Source organism: Gastrolobium bilobum, unplaced genomic scaffold (assembly GCF_033153095.1).
Source record: "Gastrolobium bilobum isolate Gb01-03AN ecotype WA unplaced genomic scaffold, APGP_CSIRO_Gbil_v1 utg889, whole genome shotgun sequence".
Taxonomy (NCBI): Eukaryota; Viridiplantae; Streptophyta; class Magnoliopsida; order Fabales; family Fabaceae; genus Gastrolobium; species Gastrolobium bilobum.
In genome coordinates this window covers 517535-542540 of record NW_026898706.1, presented here as the reverse complement: position 1 = coordinate 542540, position 25006 = coordinate 517535, and the positions used below count along the sequence as shown (strand labels likewise).

The window sequence follows — 25006 nt, the reverse complement described above, 5'->3', positions numbered from 1 at the left end:
ACATTAACAAACGTTTGTTCTAAAGTTATAAATATTGATCCATAAGTGGGATAAAAAGACTTAAAAAAGGACATATTGAGATGAGATTACAGTATGCGTATTTTAAGACGAAACTCGACAATATGAATGTGCTTTCATTTTTAAGGCATCAATGTTCTATATCTTCGAACATAGCGTTGATGGTTGCAAGGCTTAAGAAACATGTTATTATGTTAAAAAGCGTATTTTGAAGTTATATTTACCATCTCTTTTCATGGTCATGTCCAAAAATTTCAACATCGCTCCTAATCCTGCAATCTATGTTGTGTTTGTGTGTTGAAATTTTTCTTTGGCAAGCGATTAGGTTTATGGTAATTTAATCCGTTCTTGGTCGAATATGTATTTTGTATGGATTATGTAGATAAATGGTTTTCAAATGCAAATCCAACCATCTTCAGATTTTCTCTCGATTTTTCAGAATCCAAAAACCCCAAGTTTAGATGCAGTGATTTGAGTTTTAAGATTCCTACATTTTTATTTTTAATGTTCATACTTGATATTTTTCTCCGGTTCGGTTATATGCAGTCAGCTGAACTGGATTATAAACCAGTTAACCAACATCATTTTTAATCAAATAAATGATTCGGTAATTGCACTGTTTTTGTTGGATACTGATGGTGCAGTTTAATTCCGTTCATATTATGGTTTGGGTTCACACAGGATTTTTGTATACCCCCGCTAATTAGTATATATGACATTGCCAGTAGATCACATAGCATCAACAAAAATGAATGCAAAACATGTAAAAGAGAATTTACAGAGACGTTGAAACATTTGAAAACCTGTAGGCCTGTCCTCTAAACCTGTAATTCAACAATTTATATATCAAACTTCCTAAACAACACTGATGATCAGAAACTCCCTCTCAAGGATGCTAATAATCTTGTTCTTTTGTACTTTTAGAAGAGCTATTAATTGCTACGAGATATCTGCATCAATGTGAGAATCCATATTAATAACTAATAGAAGAATCTCAATATTAAGTTCAGTCACACATTTTCAAGACACTTCATTTGACACGGGGTTACAAGATTAAAAGCTATATTTTTTATTACTAGAATTTTAAATAACTAGGCTAAACAGAAACTTTTAAGAGATGTAGTCCAAATGAAATCAAAAGATTGACCGGAATAAAGATTGCTCCTCTTTTTTCTATTTCTTTTTTTTTTTTGAAAAGCAAATTGTTCAACTGCCACAAGATAGTAAAGATTGCTGAATTTCTTCTTATTTGAGATTTATCCTAATTAAATAAATTTTTGTCAATTTATTAAACTGCGATGCACTTATCTAATGCTACTGAACCAACCACTTCAAAACGGAATAATAAATCCAACACTGTCAATATTAAAACAGGGAAGTGGGTGCAGGGTACCTAGAAGAATGGATGTTGTCTGGAACTCTTGCCAGATACTATGATAAACAGCAAGATCCATGTTCAGAAACTTGGCAGCAAGATTTGCAGCTCCAGCAGCAATGTCATGGGGTTTAAATTGAAGCCATAGAAAGTTCCGAAGCCTGCAAGACATTTACCAGCTTCGGAAAACCATACAAGACACACAACACTACTGCTAGCATTGCTCAACACAAAAAGAGATACAAAGTAGTCAAACTAAACACCCGAGGCAACACTAACAGAAGATTCTTGAACAATTTAGCAAAGGTACCCACCATGACAGATCATAACAGCTATTAAAATGAGCAGTAATATGAATTAGATAATACAAATAGCATTCAACATTCATACCCAGTGGAAAACACAAATTTATTAACTCCTCACCAACTAGAAAAGCAGCAACTCAGGAAGAATACTATTCCAATAATCTATGCACGATTGCTGATAAGAGTACCAAATTATTGAATTATCATATACTCTCATTCAGTGAATCTATCAGACTTCCAGACCCCAACACTGCAGTGAGGGCTCTTAACTCCGGAAATTTATGCAAATTAAAATAAGAAAGCATGAATGGAGAGCAGCACATTGCAAACAAATGAATCTTACAAAGCTAATGATATTGCCACATCTTCTCAATATTTTCACCTGATATGCGGAGGGAGACCCTCGATTTCACAATGTTTTCTGAGAAGGATCAGTTCTTGAGAGTTCACCGTACATGTCAGATATTGCTTTTGTGAAGTATTCCTTCGCTTGAGGCCTCTTAATCTGAAAAGTTAAATGCAAGTATACAAAATATGATATACTGCCACATATCAGGTCGAAATGAAAAACAGATTATGTGAGGACTCAATGCCTACCTTGAATGTTGGGGTCAGCAGACCATTTTCCATAGTAAATGGTTCAAGCACCAAAGTGACAGCTTTTACAAATTCAAAACCTCTAAGCTGCAGGGCATCAAATAAAGATACAGATATTTAATAGTATTAAAGCTGAGGCGAAATTACAAGTTAGCCCAAAGATAAAATGAATAACATACCTGAGCCTCTTGTGCAACAGCATCCATGTCAGCCAAAACAGCTGCCCTTGCTCTTGGATCATTGCAAAGTTGTGCTAAATCATTATACTGCACCCATGCCCACAAAACAGAGAGCAACAGTTATTCGTATCAGACAGCTTTTATAAATCAACGACATCACATTGCAGCAAAATAAAATAATTAAGGTGAATTTTATAAACTCCCCTTGAAATTTGATTAAAATGAAGGATCCTACCTTCTTGATTTCAAAATCATACGGGCCTGCCTTATTTTAAGTTTTAACACAATACAAACTCCCCATGTTTTATACAAATTCAGTGTAACATTTTGACAAAACCTCAAAGGAGGACTATTAGATTTACCAAGATAAAATATAGAAAGCCATCATACAAATAAAGAATCACAGGTGCAAAGCACCACACCAAAGAGGCTATTAGTTACTTAAATTTATGCAAAAAAAAAAAAGGAGCAAACATAAAGAACCACAACAGAGCACCATAAATGACTCGGAAGTAATTTCTCTAGGATCATACCATATCAAATATATGTAGTTTATTCAATTGTATGACCAGCTATCAAATAAAAGTTAAATGTAAATATTTCAGGTACAACTATTAGCAAGCAAAAGTACATGCAAGCTCCAAACTTACTAGGCTAAATAATTTCTCCTACAAATTTGTTTTCACAAAAATTGCAATTAAGTCCAAATCATACTTATTTGTCAAACTATATTGTGGACTAAAGAGGAATCTGATTCAAAAATACATTTGAAGACATTTTCAAATACATGCATGAAGTTTTTAGTCTCCATATGCTTGAAATACATGCATGACAAATAGGAATAAAAACTATAGGGAATATTACAGTTAAGGATATCCTGGCCACATTTTTCAAATTTAGGATGAAAAAAAAGAAGAAGAAGAAGAAGATTGGTCCAGTTACACACTAACCATCATTGAATATTTTTAACCATTTAATCAAGTTACATACTAATGTTAGGATATCTTACGGGTTCGATCCTCACCGCCCCCCATTTAGTTAAATAATTAATTAAGTCTTGTGGAGATTCTTAGTACAAGTAGGTGGGTTGTGCATTGTCCACCCTTCAAGTCCAGTGGACTCTCGTGTGAGGGGGTGTGTTAGAGAATAGTATAAACCATTAATATAGCCTCACTCATTTGCTTAAGCTTTTGGGTTAAATTGGTTCTTTACACATACTAATGTTAGGATATCCTAAATTGTAAATGGGTTTAATGTTTCTTCTGTAACTGGAGATAATCTAGGGAAAGATATTTTTGTAATTTTGGTTTACTTTGGGGCTAATGTTAGTCTTTTATCTTGACAAAAAAAATTTCCCATATCATTTTCGGGTGACGGGAGAAACATCAAATCCATTGTAAATCTCCTAAAACTATAATTCAATGCATGGTTTTGAGAGGCATATTCAACAGGAAGTCAATAAAACAGTCAAGAGGCAGCATGAACTTAGCAAAATTGCTCAATGTCTACAAAGCAGAGATATCAATTATTCTCTTGAAAGTTAACATACACCTTATGAGCCAATGGATTTGAATTAGAAAATTAGAACAACAAAAAAAGTTTAATCTACCATTATGCCTTCTGAAGAAGCCCATGCTTTCAAGACATCATGGTCCACCGCGACAACAGCTACCAAAGACGAATTTAGGCTATCACCTATAAAAGGAAAAAGAAGCATCAGCAAGCTGTAGAGGGATAAAGGAAGAGACTAGAGAGACACACAGAAGATTGCAAAAGCGCACACACTGAATTTGTAGTAATGAATGGTTTCCTTACCATATACAAAGCATTGTGCCACAAACTTGCATTTGACATATACATTTTCAATCTTTTCTGGAGCAATGTACTCCCCTTGTGCCAACTTAAAGATATTCTTCTTCCTATAATGAAATGAAAAACTGATTTATATAATTGAAAATTTCAGCCAATGTTGTAAAAAGTGTGCTGAGAAAGTAGGCAGGAAGCTAGGGGTCATATTTCTAGTTCATCTTGCTAATATATAAAAGTTAAAAGGAGGCAGTATACAGTTATAAGTGTTTTAACAATAGCTCTCACTGAACAAAGCACTGACAGGAAGATAGTAAGTTCGCTCTAAAGTGCCGTTGAAGTTTACTCATTGAACAGAGTGCACTTGTGGCACCATGACTTAACAGGGACAGTATCAATTTACTGATGGATGGTACTTTAAGAAGCCATGTTTTTTACTAAATAATATTGGACAATAGTTAGGTTGGTGCTATCTCACCTATCAATAATTTTGAGTCGACCACCAGGCAACCACGTTCCAATATCTCCTGTATGCAGCCATCCCTCCTCATCAATGACTTCTCTCCTGCTCAGTTTGATTCAAATTCAGGTATATTTTAAACAGGGAAAGGTAAATTTCATTCATAAGAACAACAGAACAGGCAAGGTGGTTACGTCTGAGCTTCATCTTTGTGGTAACCTTGAAAAATAATGGGACCCCTGACACAAATTTCACCACGAGGATTCGGCTGATCATCAGATGTATAGTTCATTTCTGGAACATCCACAAGTTTTATCTCTGAAATAAAAGAACTGTTAGAGAATAATATAAACTATTTAAAAAGGCTCTCACCCAACACCTTAAGGTTTTAGGTTGAAATGGGTTTTTACATGGTATCAGAGCTTCAGTGACCATGAGTTCACGAGTTTGATCCTCACCGCCCCCACTTTCAAGTGGAATTAAATAAGTATAAGGTAAAACCAAAAAAAAATAAAAAATAGACCTGTGCAATATCCACTCTTACGTGTGAGGGTGTGTTAGAGAATAATATAAACCATTTAAAAAGGCTCGGGTTAAAATGGTTCTTTACAAGAACAAAACTCTTAGCACTAGGCATTACAAGCTACAGCTAAAATGAACAAAATAAAACTTCAGCTTAATTCTTTTCAATGTAGGAAGGGACAGGTAGAAAAAAAGTTTTCAAATTCCCTTTTTTAATGATTATTATCAAGTTTCACATTTTCTTTCAGGTGATAATTCAGATTCTTTTTGAATGATAAAAATAAGATTGCACTGATTGAAAACCTATATAAAAAACCCCTCAGCAGCCCATTAGCATGCATAAATTAGGCATAAAGGCTGAGTCAAGAATTCAACTAACATTTTTACACAACATATCAAATAAAGAAAACATGCCCGCCATAAAAGTCAGTACCAACGCAAAGAAGAACAACATTTTGAATAACCACACAAATGATGGAATGTTACAACCAAAATTTAAAAAAATAATGAAAAAAAATACAGTTTGACCGTTTCATGATCAAGTTGATCTATCTGTAGCGTTACCTGACAATAATAACAAGCAGGTTAAACATAAACGATCAGCAAGCTATGTGATGTGAAATGCACACTAAGTACTCACCACAAGCTGGATTAGGAGAGCCAACATGACCACCAAGTATGTCACCATCATCAATAATGCTTATAACACAAGTAGTCTCAGTCATTCCATATCCTTCAGCCACTCGACCACCAAAGCAACTGTGAAATAGATGCCACATATCATTCAACCATGAAAAAAATATTAAAAATAATAATAAAAGAAGGACAATCCTTTGGCAATGGAAACACCAATATAATGCAAAACTTACATCTTTAAAAATTCCATGATATCAGGTGATAAAGGTGAGGCACCTGACACCATAAGACGAACTCGTCCTCCAAGCTTGTCCTTTATCTTATTGAAAACTAATCTGTCCCACATTGGAGATGGGTTCTTTCCTGCAAAAAATGATAATATTGATGTAATTCATTGGTGTTGTGAATTCTTTCAAAACTGGTTTTTCATGAGGAAGAACATGTTTTCCAAACAATATAAGAAATTAGAAACACTTGATTATAAGCTCAAGTTGAACCTCAAGCTATTTCTCCATAGAAAGCTGGAACTGACAGGGATACACAACTGCACAAACTACTACAACAATTATGCCTAATTAAGGTCACAAACTTGTTTAATACTTTCTTGGGAAAACAGGGTTGGTCTTAGAATCCAAAAATAAATAAACCAGCCATACTATAGCTGCTGATTTATCATATTTAAATCAATTCAAAGGATAAAATCCAAACACAGAGAAGCATTAGTTTGACTGCTGGTGACCAGACTTTTAAGCAATACTACAGCAAGCGCAGAAAAAGGAAGCTGTAATATGCTAACATCGAGAAAACATTACTTCATTACTGATAATATTTTATCTAAATCTTAAAAGAATAATGCTTTCCAACAACAACAAAAGTTTAGAAGCAGCTTATTTCTATATCAATTGCAGTTTTCATCAACGAATGAAGAGTAGCAAAATAGGATCGATGTTCAGGGTACAACAGCAATAAGAATTAAGATGTATGAATGTATTGTATTCAATTGTATATAGAACTGTACAAGAGTTCTCTATTTAAAGAGGTTAAATGACCTAATGGGCCAAGCCCAAATAACCTTCTAGAATAATAGAATAATAATAATAAAATACAATACTATTTCTAACAATAAGGTATGTAATATAATGAATAAATCAGGTAAAATAATTATAAAAATGCATCCTACACAAAAGAAAGCTCATTGTGAATATATTTTACCATGCAATAATGCCTGCCTTTTAGCATTGTAGGCAGCATTAAATAGCCTCTCCTTCAAACCACCAGATGTTTTAACAGCATTAATAATACTGCAAAAATCCAAATGAATGGAACAATGAACATACAAGAAGCTAACGATCAGTCTAAAGAGTACAGTATAAATTTAAAATTAATCTACCCAGCATATATTCTATTATATAGCCGAGGAACACTACAGAAGATAGTAGGTCTTAGAGCAGCCAGGTCATCCATTAATTTCATATTATCCTGCATGCAAACGTCAAAGAAAATGTCAGGCTTATCCGAAAATATTACAGAATAAAGTGAAACAAAATTAACCATAGAAAAATCTAGCTTAACACATCATATAAGGCAGTGCCTTGGTTTGACAAGTTAGCTTGAGACATTAAAGTATATTACACAACCAGATTAAATCACATGATAAGACAGCTTAACAGTCAGGCAGAAAAGGTAGCTATTATTAAGAAAACTTGCATACTAGGCTGCATTCATAATCCATACATGGATAAGATAAATCCGTATAAAACCCAAGGATACTATTATAAAAGATTATTATTCCTACAGAAATCTTTTACCAATCAATGCAGCATTTCAGAAATGGCAGGTATGAAAATGTATATATGTTGGCCTCACAAAAATTTATATGGGCTCCTTATACTACAGTATATTGTAAGAGAAATCTTTATTTCTATCTTATTTAAAAACTAAATAGCTATAAGCACCAGATCCATGCAATACAAGTCTAAAGCAGCAACTATAACACAATAATTTTTCAGAAAACCATAACCTCATTCAAAATGAGTAGATAAAATACTAAATTAAAGGAAGAAAGAAGCCTAAATAGTTTAAGACACACCCCCTGGTAGAATCCCACTGCAATGCCAAAATATACTGTCATGACCTGGTTTGCTCGTTCATATATGTGTGCCAAAGGGAGATAGGATATATAACTGAAAATCAAAAGAAACTAAGGTAAAGACATTAGAATAAACTATCACAGCCAAAAATGGCAATGAATATTGTATATTTAAAACTAACTCACATATCAGAAGGGTTGAATTTTTCATCCATAGTGGACCCAGCAACATTTGCAATAAAGTTTTCATGAGTCAAGACAGCACCCTGACCAGAATTTATTGAGTAGAGAGATGCAGCAGAAATATTTTATATAATACAATAAGCAAAGAAAGCACTTTAGGGGAATAATATACCACCAAGAAAAGTAAACCACAATTTTATAGGATCCTATGCACCTTTGGGGTTCCAGTTGTACCACTTGTATAGCAGATGGTTGCAACATCATCAGGTTTTGGCGGGCAAAAGGGCTGAAGATTGCTGCGTCCCTAAATCCACATCATACAAACAATGAGGTAAAAAATATATTAAATAGCAGTAGATCAATTCAACAGCAACACCGTTTACAAAAGAGACTTAAAACTGATAGACCAAATCGATAGATAGAAAGAGCAAAACAGGAGTAACACTTCCTAACTAATCCAGGGAAGCATATAATATAATATAGAGTAGATACCCTTTTGGGTCCTCAACAAACAATACGGAACTCATTTTAGTCCCTTAGAAAAAAAAATTACCCATATTAGTCCTTTTGAGGGACTAACATGGGTCTTATTTGAATTTCAGACGGACCACAATTTAAAAAAACTAGAATTTCAGAGAGACCACAAGTCGATTTTTTTTAAAATGGGTTCCGTGTTTTTTGTTGAGGACCCAAAAGGATATTTACTCTACAATATAACACATTATGTATTGCTCCATAAAATCAACCTTCTTTGACAGAGAAAATGATTACCTGATTAAATAGCTTTGAATATGAAATAACCTGGACTCCAGCTGCCGATGGAAGTGACGGAATTTGATCATCCATACCTCCAACCACCTGGATTCGAACTAAAAATCAGCATGGACTTACATTGTGAATGAACATTTAATTGCAAACATAATCCATAAATTCACACATACCACAATTAGACGTACAGTTGGAATATCAGACAAGTAGCTCAGCAACTGCAAGGGCAGGCAACATGATACATAAATTTTGCAATAGAAGATTGACAGTTATATACAATAGGCCAGCAAGAAAAAGTAAACAAAAGTGGGTAAGAACATACCCACATTTTATCTGTTACATCATAGGATGACCTATTAGTTGATGCTAATCATAATGTAGATAACAAAAGCTCTTCTTTTATACCCCAAAAATAAAATGTCATCATCCACATAACATATATCAGCAATTTTGTACATTATGATAACAAAACCTAATATAAGATTATAAGCTTTTAAACAAAACACCAACCTGTAATCACTGAATTCGGGATAAGAATTCTTAAAGTTCCAATTCTACAGATAATAGTGACTACTAACTAGTGAGCTTACTGGAAAAAAATGATTTAGCTTCTTCTTTTTCTTTTTTTTTGGCAAATGTGATTGGTCCCACAAAAGTTAACCATATATGGCCTTTGGAGTTTGTCTGGTAAGTCAGCACATGCATTCTCCTTTTGAAGAACATCTTACTTCAATCAAACGCATTTTACGATATCTGAAATCTACATGTAAAGAACCAATTCAACCCAAAAGTTTAAGTTATTGGGTGAGGCTACATTAATGGTTTTATATATCTCAACACTCCCCCTCACACGAGAGTCCATTGGGCTTGAAGGGTGGATAATGCACAGGCCCATCTACCTGTACGAAGAAAGAAATTCCACTAGAAAGAAAGTAGGGGACAGTGAGGATCAAATCCGGTACACCGAGGCTCTAATACTGTAATACCCCATATTTTTATTAATAAAATAGTAATAATAATAATAATATAAATTAATATGGTAATAAATTATAAATTAGTGGTAATAATAATAATGTGTGATAAATTGTGATTAATTGATTGATCATTGATGCTTTAATGTTTGATTATTTGATTGGTAATGTTTGATTGGATTAGGATAAGTCAACAAACATAATTTGATTAGATACGATGAGTCAGCATTGAATCAATAATGAGTCAGTAATGAGTTAGCGATATTTTGAGATATAATAAAAAAATAAAATAAAATAATGTATGAAGCCAATATCTGAGTCAGATACATCAATAAAGAAAAAGGAAATAAATGCACGAAACCCATATCCGAGCCCAAACCTTCAGCTATAAATAGAGGCCTAGCTTAACCAAACCAATTCACTATTCAACATTTCTCCTCTGCTACTCTATTTCTTCTTACTCCAAAAATTTATTTTATTTTATTTTTATATTCTTCTGGTTACCAACCGGTTCTCTGCCCCAAATTATTCTCTTTCTTCTAGAAGCTAGCGAAAACGGAGACCAGGTAATCCTAATCCCTAGAGAGTCATAGATTATATTGATATGAATTTTGGTATATGTAATCCTATTCGTAGGTTTTTTCTTTTATATAAAACTTGGATGTAATCCTAATCTCTAGGTGGTTTAGGATTTGTTGTGTATGAATTTTTATTGGGTGTGTCTTATTCTTTAGGTAGTTATATGTTTGATATATGTAATCTTAATCCTTAGAAAATTTTAGGATGTTTTCATATATTATATGTAACCCTTAGGGTATTTAAATTAAATTATTTTAACCTCTAGAAATTAATTGGATTAATTATTAGATTTTGGCTTTACTCTAATAGATGTGAATATTTGAATTCTGATTTGGAAAAATTATGATATGATGATTGGATTTGGGTTTTACCCTTTGAATTTTGATTTGGAAAATTATGATATGATGATTGGATTTGTGTTTTACTCCAGTAGATGTTAAATGTGAAAATTATGTATTGTTGGATAACGGATTTGGAAATTATGATATCATTGAAAGATTGAATTTGGAAATATACTCTTGATTAAATTGATGTGGAAATCATGAAAACTATTTGACAATGATGAGAATCGGGAAAAGATTGAATTGATTGTGTGTGATTGTAATAAATAATAGTGGGAGGATAGCTTTGGGATGGTACCTCCCAAAGTGATGAACACAACCTTTGGGCTTTATGCCTTTGATATTTATTTGATGTGACAATGATGTTTCCGTTCTTCCCAAAGTGGTATCTGGCAACAGTGGTTATTTCCCGGGGTACTAGTAGCAACTTTGGGAAGAGGTGTGCACACTAGGATTTGATATTTTGATGATGGCCAATTTTGATGATACGTGGCTGGCAACAGTGGTTATTTCCCGGGTCACGGGGTAGACTGGCAACCGTGGTTATTTCCCGGGTCTATCATGGTTCTCTTCCCACTAAGTACAATGAACTTAAACATGATTAATAATGAAATGTTATTTGATTTGATTATGATGAATGTCATTGAGTTGTGAATATTACCATTTATGTAATATTATGATTAATGTTGTGTTGAATATGTTAGTTGATAAATTACCCTTACTAAATACAATAAATGGACTAAATAAAGATTAATATAATTAATAACGAGTTGATACTTGATTTGAATTTTTGAGTTATATTACTTGATTTAATTATTATGAGTTCTATTTATTTATTTATTTATTTTTGTATTTTGATTGGGATTACCAGCTTTGCTGACTTTTGTGTTTGTTGACTGCAATGATCCTGCGGCTGCGGGGGAGCAGATTTTCAGTAAATCAGGTTGCAAGGATGGGGCTAGCAGTGGGCAGTGAAGATACGAGTCAGGATTTCTATTTGTAATAAATATTATGTATAAAAAAAAACTGTAGTCTTAGATTTTTATTTGAATGTAATAGAGTTAGCCTTGCACTTGTCCCTGTACAGGTGCGGCGGTAACACTTCCCAAATTCGATTATTTTGAACTTCCGCTGTTATTTATAAAATTATTGAATTTATTTATGCTATTATAAATTGTTAGAATTTGGGGTGTTACAAATACCATGTAAAGAACCAATTCAACCCGAAAACTTAAGCTATTGAGTGAAGCTACATTAATGGTTTTATATATCTCAACACTACACCAGGGAAAGGCTTATTCTTTGAAAAAAATGAGCTTAGAAATGTGGAGGATTTTACAGATGGAAATTGGGTAGGTTCGGCTGAAGACAGAAGATCAACTTCAATTTATTGCACAAAGGTTTGGAGCAATCAGGTTACTTGGCAGACCAAGAAACAAACAGTTGTAGCCTGTAGCAGTGCTGAAGTATAATTCAGAGCTCCTACTCAAGGAACTTGTGAGCTGATTTGGTTAAAATGGTTAATGAAAAAAATGAAAGTGCCTAGCCTGGCTCCTATGAAGCTGTACTGTGACAACAAAGAAGCCAACAATATAGGCTATTACCCAGTTCATCACCAGATATGTTGAGATAGACGAACACTTATCAAGCAAAAGATAGAAGATGGAATAATCTGAATGACAAATGTGCCTACAAAACAAGTAGCAGATTTCTAACTGAAGGGTTGCCTAGGCTAAGTTTTGAGTGCTGGTAGACAAGCTAGGAATGACTAACATCTACTTACCAGCTAGGGGGAATGTTGACAGCTCTTCCCAGACATGCTTCTTGATTTCTAGGGAATATTTTCATGATGATTTATTCCCAATTATTTCCCGATCCTTAGCTTCCTTATTTCTTGCAATTTTACTGATTTCAAGGTCTGTATTTTTAGGAATTTTTTAATGTAGATATTCTGTACCTAGCCATCTGAACAAATATATACAGAGAATAGAATTTCTTCTCGGATTACACATACAAATGGTCCAGAAGTCAAGAAACCCAAAACTTAAAACTTGATAAATTTAACGAAGAGTATTTGCATGTGGAAATGCATCAAATTCACACTGAGACATCAAAAAGGGACTAACTGCAGTACTCAATATGAAGATAACGGAAAGGTCCATGCCCTATTAAGTTTAAGTTGATGCTACCATATACTTACTGAATTTAACGTTTGAGACACGCAAAATATAACTTGTACAACAGCATGACCAGCAATATACTTGACAGCATCAGGACCTACAGAGCAAGCAATTTTTTGCTGTTAAATCTAAAGGTTAGGCCAAGGTAAATATAAAAGAAAAAACATTTCCTGATCAATTATAGACAACATACCAAGGGTATCATATAAGGGCACGGATATGTATGAATACGCAGAGCAAGCATGATCAACAATGACCCACTCAGGTCTGTTGATAAAATATAACCCAATACTGGATCCCTGCAAATGAACATGTAAACCATTAGTTACATGATGTTATGAACTTATGTGAAAAAGAATATAATAATCAACCATATAACAATAATATAGCATTCACCTTTGGGATTCCATAATAAATCAAACCAGAACCTATTGCCGACCGGGCAGTACCCACTTCTCCATATGTCATCCACTTGTACCTTGAGTGCAGGAATTCGGAAATGATGAGAAGGATGTAAAATAGTTTTGAATGAAAAAAAAAAAAAAAGGCCATGAAAGCCTCATAGATTGGTAATTGAGCTGCTTACTCCCCAACTGTTCCATCAACACGGATCCGGGTTCCCAGATATTTGTAGTCTCGAAAAGTATCAACTGAGCGCCTATTATTACAGAGTTTGACAAAATACTTATCAATTTCTTATTAGAGTATTGCTCATTAAGATTACTCGTCAATCTTATCAAGTTGAAAAACAAAAAATTGCAGAGAACAAGGAGTAATGCTCACACAAAATTGTCATGCAGTGTACCAATTTCAGGATGATTAGGAAACCTGCTCACCAGCTTGAGAGGAGAACGTGCAGATCTGCCAAAAAAGAGTTAAAATAATATCAGAGACTTGGCCCTAAAATGGTGTATAACAATTGAGATCAAGAACATTGGAAGAGGTATACCTATATACGTTCCACTTTCCTGTCTGCAATTTCTCTGGGAGTACAACACTATACCCTTGTTCTGCTCAGAAGTAAAGATCAGAAATTCATAACTGGAGCAAGTAAATGCAAGAAGAAGGTAATGTAATAATACCAATAAGCCGTGCATATGAAAAGATTTAGAAGTCAACGGATATAAAAAATTCAGGGGTTGTGAGGAAAGTTTAACAAATGTCAGCATTATGAATATAATCCACCTTTGAGTAATGTGATCAAGAGTGGTCATAGAATTAGGACAGTCCGCCATTTCTAAACTCATTTCCTTAAATTAAAAACTCCAGAATGTGTTACCAAATAATGATAAATGACATTCCAATTTGAATCTTAGCTCCTCTCATTGACTCCAAAAAATGTAAAATGAATCTGAACAAAATTCAGAGAGATGGAGGAGCAAAAATATAGCAACGCCATTTCGTATATCAGGCTTCACTCCATGCCGATTTATTAATACCAGAAATAAATACAAGAACCTATGGTGCACTAGGCCAATCACATCATCAATTAACACTAACCCATTAACTAAAGGGATTAATTTAAATCCGTACTCTTTTAATTTGCCTCCAAGTCCAAATTCAAATACGACAAATCACATTCATCCACAAACAAAACAATAAAAAAAACACAGAATCGGATCCTCCACACAGTAACACCACTATACTAATCATATACTCATCCATCCAAATTAAAAAGTGAGCCACGCAAGTGCAAGGATGAAATTAGCCAAGAGAGAGTACCGGAGAAGAACTCGCCGGCGGTGGGGTTCGATCGGAGGTGGGAGGGAGAATCGTCGGCGGTGGCGGTGAGGTGGGAATGAATGGCTCTGAGACGACGTTGCACAGCAGGTGCGTTATCCATGAGATAGGAACGAACGACAATCTTCGGGTAGCGTTTTGGTGTGTGTGTGTGTGTTTGTATTCTTAACGTAAACGGGAGAAGATGTGGAATGCGAATGATGAATGATGAATGATGAACAAGATTAGATTTAAAAGAAAGACACGGCAATGGCACGCACAACGATGTTAGTTAGGATAGAAAATAACTTTATCATAAAATTCATTGAGGATGCGTACTCCTTTGGACATGCATTGAATATTCAAAAAGACCAAAACATAATCCTTCCCTGAAAAGGAATTTTATTATTATTATAATTATACTTATAAATTATTATTTATTATTATGTAATAGTTTTTATCTCTCTTTTAATATCTTTTTCTTGCCATGTGTTTTTAATGACGTGAAGATGATGTCTACGTTCAAAGATAAAATTAATAGTGACATCTTTATGAATAATCACTGCATATGGATATATTTTATTATATGTTTGTGGGGAATTATCAGTTTTGTAAAAGGATGTAAGTTGTGTTCTTTAAATTTTTTTACTTTATGTATTTTTAGTAACACATACTTATAATTTTTTTTATTTCTCCTTAGTCACATCTGACGTGAAAAATAAAAATAAAAATAACTTTTTATATTATAACTATGTACTACCTAAAATAAAAAATTGTATTTCTAAAAAAATTAAACCCATGTTTGTATCATATATTTGTTTGTTTCTGTTTTATGCTCTTTCATAATAAACAAATTCCTTAACATGGAGACGGAGGAGACTATTATTCATGTTCTTCGTGATTGTAGACATGCTAGAAAAATTTGGCAATCTTGGTTTACAGGTTCGATACCCAATTCCTTTATGAATTCAAATTTGCAGGATTGGTTGACTTTAAATATCGATAACATGTGGTCCTCCAATAAAGTGAAGGACTGGAGGGATATTTTCTTTACTACTTGTTGGTTTTTGTGGAAGTGGAGAAATTTGGAGATCCATGAAGATCATTTCTGTCATGATAAGCAATCGCAGGCTTCAATTTGGATGTTTGTCCAACAGATTCTGCAAGCCCGAATTTATCAGCGCCGTGGTGATTCCAACGATAGCGTTTGGACAGCCCCCAAGCAAGGGTGGGTTAAGTTGAATTGTGATGGAGCTTCTTCTAGTGGCATGAAAAAAGCTAGTTGTGGTGGTATATTAAGAGATCACAATGGATCCTTTTTGGGAAGCTTCTATTGTAATTTAGGTTCTTGCAATCCTCTTGATGCAGAATTATGGGGATTACTAAAAGGTTTGGAACTGCTTTGGGGAACAGGATTAAAAAGAATAGAGCTAGAATGTGATTCTAGTCAAGCCATCCAGATGTTAAAGGAGCAGCATGAAGATCCTAGGGACTCTCAAGTCACTAGCAGATTGAGATTATGGTTAAAAGCAGATTGGACTATTCATCTTGTTCATACCAAGAGAGAAAACAACAAATGTGCTCATTGGTTAGCTAAAGCTGGGCAGACTAATAATCTCTATTTCAAGATTTTTAAAGATCCTCCTCCTCAGTTGATAGAACTTATAGTTGCTGATGCTAGAAATATGTCTAGCTTGTTAGTTTCTGATTTGTAATTTCTTTCTGTTTTTGGGGCTTAGCCCCTCTTTCTTTAAAAAAAAAAAAAAAAAATTCCTTAACATGGAGACGGAGGAGATGGAAACTTGGTGCCGGCCTTAATGGAAGACGCGCATATTGTCCGTCACTATCTTCTAAAATAAAAGGATATCCACAAGAATCAGGGTCAACCCACGTTAATTTTTATGCGTTTTGCTTTTCATTATTTTTAAGCCGATTAGAGGTTCGTAGTACTTTTTAGGCATATTCTAATTAATTATTTTACTCAAAATAAAAAAGGTGGATGAGTTGAGCCATTTTAATAGAATAAAAAAAAAATAGTTTTTGATTTCCTATCAATATATTATTAAATCTTCAGAGATATTTGATAATCACAGCAATTATTTAGAATCTAATTATATTAATAATGTTCTAATACATAATTTGATAATAATAGCGAGAGAGAAAAAAGAAAAAGCTGACAATAACTATCTTGTAAAATTAAGAATACCATTATACCAAGAGAGTTAGAAGTATACGTTTTTGTTACTAAGCATTTGTTCTGTTAGTCTCATTTATACCATGCCACTTGAATAATATTTATGAACGTATCAACAAGAAGAAAGCTTATCTGGGTTAAAGAAAAGGGAAAAAGATTTCTTCTCCTATTACTTCTAACAAGAACAAAGTAAGAAGTAGGATTGTTAAACGAATCAGGAGCCTTTGGTTCGGCTCGTGAAAGCCTGAACTTACATGTCTAAGATTGGTTGTTGGTACCAGGCTTGACTTATATAAAAGCTCGTATAATAAAAAAGCTTCAAGCTTCAATTCAAAAGCTCGGTTTTAGAACTTCTCAGGCTGACCTAGTATATTATTATTATTATTTTATATTTTTTATACTACTTGTAATAGCGTTCTCTTTCTTCTCAATCCATTTCATTCTTTTTATTGGTTAAACAGACTTTTTGAATGATTTTGTTCTATATTATGTTGTTTGGATATACATTGAATTTATGAATATTTATAGAATTACGTTGTATATTCTATTTGGATAAATAGTTGTTGTCTTATTTTTTTTAAAACAGACTAAATCATGCGTTTATTTTTTGTAAATAAGTCAGGTCACATGTCGATATTTATATTTTATAACAGATAACAGACTTGGTCAGGCTGACACATTTAAACACAAATTTAACCTTTTAAGATCAAAGTTCGACCCGACTCGGCCCGTTAACACCTCTAGTTAGAAGTATATGTTTTTTTTTTTTTTTTTTGGAGTTACTCAACCCTAATTATCTCTTTGAGACGAGTTGGCTCCCTCCGGTATCCCCACGAGCTTCGACTCTTTGAGCCGGCTATGGGACTAATCCGAAGTGCGGGGGAACAGTGATGGCTAAAGGTTCAGCCCCCTCCCCAAGAATTCATTCAGCGGGAATCGAACACATATCCAACCCCACTAACTCAACGTCAATTTACCAACTGAGCTGCACCCATTGGGTTTAGTATATGTTTTTCTTATGTTGCATAATAAATTTATTCTCCTATCACTCTCTTTTTTATGTTCGTGTTAACCATTTTTTATTTTCTATTTTTTTTAAAAGAGTCTTACTTCTTTCTTTTTTTTTATTAGGAAAACGCTAACTTCTTATACAATGTAAAAAGTTGCAATCCCTTAAAAAATAAAAAAAGTATATCGAGATAGAATATGCTTTCATTTTAAAGTATCAATGTTTTGTAATCATTCGAAGGTAGCGTAGATGATTGCAAGGTTTGAGAAACACCTTATTATGTTAAAACAACATTGCGTTATGTTATCAAAAAAAAAAAAAAAAAAAACAATATTGCGTTACGGTCATATCATATCCAAAAATTGAACCTTTTTAGAATGCGTTATATTTTTATGATAATAATACTTTGTCAATACGATGGGCTAACTTTCTTGTTTGTCGTCCGTTGAACTCTTCCCTGAAATCCTATGATCAATAACGGCGACTTGACTAGATTTGGCTTATAACGGGACGGTACGAATGTGAGGTTTTTGGTCAATCTGTTCCGTCATGTTCCGCACCTCACATTTATATAAACATTATGTTGGATTTTAATTACTAATAGAGTTAGCTGTATCAATTATTTTTGTTAATTTAATATTTATTATAAAAAGTTTAGTTTATAAGTAATATTTAACTAATTTTAAGAGAATAATTAATTTATATAAAATTATTTCAAAATATTCTTAAGCATCGGAAGAGTGGGAATAATGGTTTTTTTAAAAGATAAATGCAGGTTTTAATCTTTCAAAAGTGTTACTTAAAGTTTGGGTTAACAGAACTTAGCCCTGTTCTCAAGATTAATCATATTGTCTAGATATGGGACTTGGTTTGGTTCGAACGAAAAATAATTTCCTTGAATTTAAACAATTGATAACGAAACTAAATAAAAGCCCGTTTAAAATTGTAATGGTATTTCTTTTCATTTATTAAAACCAGTGTGACTAAGCCATTAAGAAGGATTAGTGTTGAGAAATTTAGGTAGTTTGTATTAGATTATATGTTTAATTTTCACTATTATATAAAAAATTAAAAATAAAATCAAAGTGCCTTGGTCCATATTGTCATCACGCTGTTAATTCTTTTTTTTTTTTTAAGCTTCCCCGTATTTAAAAGAAAATATTAAAAAAAATCAAATGACAGTATTATTTGGGGGGTTGATCCTTTAATGTCTTATTTAACCTGACATAGTCATATTGAATAATTATAATCATACAAAGATAAGTCAATAATAATAAAAAAAAAGAAAAAAATATTATAATAAGTAGTTATAAATTTTTTATCATTGATTTATTTTTATATAATTATAATTTTCATGCCATGGTCATCCAAAATAAATCCATTTATACTGTTGTAACGCACGTTAGGTAAATCCTGTTACGCACAAAAGCAACTTGATTACCCCTCACAGAAAAAGCTTGACCTTCACCCAAAAAAGGTGCCTGTACACTAAACCGACAATTCAAAAAGTTGAGCATGCAGCGACATAAGTGATGATATATATAAGCTAAGATGGCTTTTGTACACGTGACTTAATGCTGTTTGTAAACAAAAATTAGGTTAAATAAATTTTGAATAAAGCTTTTATAATAAAAAATTCTTTTTTTATAATAATGAAAAAAAGTAAAAAGTAAAAAGTTCCTAAGAAGAGTTTTTTTTTTAAAGTCTTATCAGCTTTTTTTGAATTGCATGCTTTTTTTTTTTTTGAAATTAAGAGATATAGAAACAGGAAGAGAGTTTTCTTGAAATATATATTTTTAAGTTAAAAAATTTATGTAATTATCAAATAATTTTTAATTTTTTTAAGATTTTTTTTTAACTTTAATTTATAAGTAACTTTTAGCTTAATAATAAAAAAAAATTAAGAGAGACACACGAGAGTTACTGCAATGAAATTCGTGACTATCTAATCTCTTTTTCTTATAAGTGCAAACACAAAGATAAGAAAGAGAAATAAGTGACCCAGTTCGCACACCCTAATTTTAGAAATTGAATCTGGTACAATGATCCTTGAGCACAAAAGCATTCCAACTGAAAGGTATCAGAGAATAAGAGAAAGAAGAGTTGAGAGAAGAGAGAATCTGTATTGTATTGAAAGACCAGAATATCACATTGTGTTGGACTAAGCCAAGAGTACAAGTATTTATACAGTTATGCTTAGACTATGATTAACTGATAACTAATTAAATCTGTTATAACAACTAAGCTGAATATAAGGAAGTAGTTAGATCATTTAACAGATGAGTCAACATCTATTCTTTCATTCCCCCGCAAACTCAACATTGAAGGTATGGAGAGGGTGAGTTTGTCTCTGAACTCCAAGAACTTAGAACTTGACACTGCTTTGGTTAGTCCATCTGCAATTTGGTTTACAGAAGGAATATGACTCACAACCACAGAGCCACTAAGTATCTTTTCACAAACAAAATACAAATCAAGCTCGAGATGTTTTGTACGAGAGTGAAAAAGAGGATTTGCTGTAAGAAGAACTGCACTGAGATTATCACAAAATATCTGAGGCGTGTTCGAGTAAGAGACCCTGAGTTCTGACATTAAGGATCTGATCCAAGTCAGCTGCTACAATGGCAGCTAGACACCTGTATTCAGCTTCAGTGCTTGAACGACTTACCACTCCTTGCTTCTTGGAAGACCAAGATACTAAGTTCCCTCCTAAGAAGATGCAGAACCCAGAAGTGGAGCGTCTATCATCTACATCAGAGCCCCAATCCGAGTCACAATAAGCAAGGAGCTGAGGTTTCAGAGAAGGAGCAACAATTAAACCCATATGAGCAGTTCCATGAAGATAGCGCAAGATGCGCTTAACTGCTTTCCAGTGAGAATCCAGAGGTGTATGCATGAATTGACACACTTTGTTAACAGAGAAAGTAATGTCTGGACGTGTAATAGTTGCATATTGAAGTGCACCTACAATTGAACGATAAAGAGAGGGATTATCAAATTCACTGCCATCACGAACTGAGAGTTTTAAACCAGAAACCATTGGATTTGGCATTGATTTACTAGTAGTTAATCCTGCTTTAACAAGCAAATCAGCAATGTATTTGAACTGAGAGAGGTGCAGAGTACCATTAGGTAGGAACTTTGCTTCAATACCCAGAAAGTAATGAAGAGATCCTAAGTCTTTGAGAGCAAATTCAGCATTGAGAGCTATTATAAGTGAGGAGATCATTGTTGAGGAAGAACCAGTGATTAAAATATCATCAACGTAGAGTAGAACATAAGTTGTAGCAGTATGATTGAATGACACGAATAGTGAAGAATCACATTTGGTGGAATGAAAACCAAGCTTGATGAGAGTACTGCTTAGTTTCTCAAACCAAGCACGAGGTGCTTGTTTGAGACCATATAATGCTTTGTCTAATCTGCAAACAAGTGAAGGATTATCTGAGATAAAGCCTTGTGGTTGTGTCATGAAAACCTCTTCTTGAAGAGTACCATTAAGAAAGGCATTATTAACATCTATTTGTCGGATAGACCATCCTTGAGAAAGGGCAAGAGTAAGAACAATCTGAATAGTCACAGGTTTGACAACTGGACTGAATGTTCCAGCATAATCAAATCCTTCACGTTGATTGAAGCCTTTTGCAACCAATCGGGCTTTGTATTTATGAACAGATCCATCAGGGTTGTACTTTACACGAAAAACCCATTTGCATCCTATTGGTTTTCAGCCAAAAGGTAATGGTATCAATGTCCACGTTTTATTCTTCATTAGAGAAGCATATTGATCTTTCATGGAATTGAGCCAATGAGGCTGAGCTAAGGCCTGAGCTACATATGTTGGTTCTAATGAAGTAGTGTAGAGACGAGGCTTGAATACACCAGCTTTTGCTCTAGTTATCATGGAATGATTATTTGTCAAGGGAGCATGATCAGCAACAAGATCAGTAGCAGTAGATGGTAATTGTAATGGAGCAAGATTATTAGCAGACCTGCAAAAAGAATTTGAACCAGATGGCAAAGTAGGTACAATACTGTTAAAGGTGTTAGTGGAAATTGCAACATGTGAGTCACTCAATGGTAATGAAGGAGTAATGGTAGGAATGAATGGTGTATGATTTGGGATGGATGATGTGGTTTTAGTTAATGGTTTGTCTGTAATTTGTTTATAGGGAAAAAGATGCTCATCAAAAATGACATGTGGAGTAATAACTATTTTTCCATTTGGTGTGAGACATTTGTACCCTTTATGACAAGGACTGTAGCCTGGAAAAGTACATTGAGCTGACCTATAATCTAGTTTGTGAGCATTATAAGGTCTGAGATATGGATAACATGCACATCCAAAGGTCCTGAGAAAGGTATAATCTAGTTCTTTTGCAAACAGGAGCTGATGGGGAGAGATATGGCCAAGGTTAGGTGATGGAAGAAGATTGATAATAATGCATGCTGATATAAAAGCATCTTCCCAGAATCTTTGTGGCAAGAAAGAGGTGGCAAGCATGGATAAACCGGTTTCAACAACATGTCTGTGTTTGCACTCAGGTGTGCCATTTTGCTGATGAATGTATGGGCAGGATAATCTATGGATGATACAATGGGTTTAAAGAAAAGGTTTGAGAGCTAAGTATTCTTTTGCATTATCAGTTTGTAGGGCTTTGAATTTGGTGTTAAGTTGAAGTTCAACCATGGTTTTGAATTGAATGAAAAGAGAAAGTACTTGGGATCTGTTCTGCATAGGAAAGAGCCAAGTGTATCTGCTGTAAGCATCTATAAAACAGATATAATATCGAGAACCATTATTGCTATTAATTGGAGCTAGTCCCCAAACATCTGAATACACAAGGTCTAATGGATTGTGATATGTATTTACAGAAGAAGAAAAAGGTAATTGGTGCATTTTGCCCATACAACAAGGACCACAAACAATTTTATTTTCATTTCAAAAAGGAATTTTACAATGAGTAAGAAAGGATTTTACAGTTGAAAAGGAAGCATGTCCTAATCTAGTATGCCATAGCTCGAGATTTGAGTTGCATTTATTTGTAGAAACATCAGTTTCTGTTTGAACTTGAAACACGGAATGGTTGGAAGCAGAATGCTTGGGATACGAATGCTTGGGATGTGAAAGTGTTTGTGCTCCTTCAAAAGCATATAGACCACCTTTAAGCTTTCCTTGGAGAAGTGTCTCCTTGGTAGCCTGTGATTTGACATAGCAACTATTAGCATGAAATTCAAAAAATACATCATGATCTTGAGCAAATTGTGAAACACTCAAAAGGTTCTTTGACAGTCCAGGTACATGAAGCAGGTTATTTAAAGGAAAGGATAATGACTTTGATGATGAATGTAGTAAAGAGTGACCAATATGTTGAATTTTCATACCTGCACCATTACCTACTTTGACATTTTCTTGCCCTTTGTAAACAGATTTAGAGATCAGATTTGATTCATCTGGTGTAAAGTGATTTGTGGCACCTGAGTCTGGGTACCAAGTTGGATCAAAGGCTATGTAGAAATTAGTGGTGTCATCTTGATATGTTGATGTACTGGCAGTTGTAACATTTGCCTGAATTCTTGAATTCGATGATTCTCCCTGTTTTGATCTGTTTTGTTGCTGAAAAGGATTTGCATAGCTTTGATTGAAACGATTGTAACATTCAAAGCCTATATGGCCAAATTTACCACATACTTGGCACTGTGGTTTGCCAAACTGCTGATTAGTTCTAGGTCCATTTCTGCCAAAACGGCCTCCGTTGTTGAAAAATCTGCCTCTATTAAAGTTGAAACCTCTACCAGAATTATTTCCATGAGATCTTCTGATGTTCATCTGAGCTATGTTAGCTTGTAGCACTCCAAGATCACTTTTCTTGTGCTTTTCAATGCGTTCTTCTTGAGCCATTAATAGAGCTTCAATTTCACCAACTTTATATGGATCTGTTCTAGAAGTAACAGAAGTGATGAAATGATCATAGTCTTCACCAAGACCATCAAGAATTGCATCAATATGCTCCTCTGTAATAATTGAAGAACCTGTTGCTGCTAAAGAATCTACAATTTTCTTGATTTCTATCAAGTATTTGGAAATTGAAGAATCTTTCTTGATGTTTTTCAGTTGAATTTTCAATTGCTTTAGTTTGGCTCGAGTTTGAGAAGTAAAGAATTCTTGAAGTTTGCTCCATATTTGGAAGGAAGACTTACATCTTACCATTCTTGTATGTAATGATTCTGACATTGAAGCAAGTAACCAAGACATGAGAAGCTGGTCTTGCTGCTCTGCAGAATTTTCAACTTCATCAGTGATGAATCTTTGTAAATTGAATCCTTTTATTGTTGCTAAAGCTTGTTGCTTTCATGGAAGAAAGTTTCCTTCTTCAAGTTTGAATGACACAGGATTAGAAAAGGTATGGAGTGTAAATTGAATCGGCTGAGTTGGTTGAGCGAAAGAGTTTTTTGTCTCCATGGATCTTGGCTCTGATACCATGAAAGGTATCAGAGAATAAGAGAAAGAAGAGTTGAGAGAAGAGAGAATCTGTATTGTATTGAAAGATCAGAATATTACATTGTGTTGGACTAAGCCAAGAGTACAAGTATTTATACAATTATGATTAACTGATAACTAACTAAATCTGTTATAACAACTAAGCTGAATATAAGAAAGTAGTTAGATCATTTAACAGATGAGTCAGCATCTATTCTTTCCACAACATAAAAATTAACTTCCGATAATCCGAACCCGAAGATTGTTGCATATTCAAAGTGACAAATTTTTGCCGGCACGCACAATAGGCTACTCCATCACTAAACTCGACCACCTAATTTTAGGTTTGGCACAGTTTGGTTCGGCATTCAAAACCAAACCAAACCCAATTGGAATCAAAACCAAACCAAACCCAATTGGAAATGGTGTTCAACTTTTTTAAACCAAACTATTTTCGTTTCATATGAAATAAAAGTATAAAACCAAACCATATTAATTGGTTTTGTCAGTTTAGTTAACCAGATTTAAACAAATCGGTTTTGGTTGGTTGTGACTTCAACCAGTTCAGCTTTATACAAAGAACTCTCAGTCTTT

General features: G+C 33.8%; 1 protein-coding gene across 2 annotated transcripts; it reads right to left on the bottom strand.

Moving 5' to 3' along the window:
- Positions 1-722: 722 nt before the first annotated feature.
- On the bottom strand, positions 723-15014 carry LOC133318509 (long chain acyl-CoA synthetase 6, peroxisomal-like). 2 transcript variants are annotated; one of them, XM_061520507.1, is made up of 25 exons: positions 14732-15014; positions 13959-14019; positions 13793-13870; positions 13596-13667; positions 13406-13487; positions 13203-13308; positions 13030-13106; positions 9112-9156; positions 8942-9028; positions 8385-8474; positions 8174-8253; positions 7988-8081; positions 7289-7377; positions 7111-7199; positions 6132-6261; positions 5903-6021; positions 4935-5058; positions 4759-4845; positions 4290-4393; positions 4084-4169; positions 2475-2561; positions 2296-2382; positions 2081-2203; positions 1412-1554; positions 723-968 (listed from the first exon to the last, which is right to left on the bottom strand). In XM_061520507.1, the coding sequence occupies exons 1-23, from the start codon at positions 14850-14852 to the stop codon at positions 2108-2110; spliced, it is 2091 nt and encodes a 696-aa protein (XP_061376491.1). In that variant the 5' UTR covers positions 14853-15014; the 3' UTR covers positions 723-968; positions 1412-1554; positions 2081-2107. The 2 variants fall into 2 exon arrangements, with proteins under 2 accessions (XP_061376491.1, XP_061376492.1); XM_061520508.1 differs by having other exon boundaries at positions 13959-14050; positions 14732-14748.
- Positions 15015-25006: the final 9992 nt, after the last annotated feature.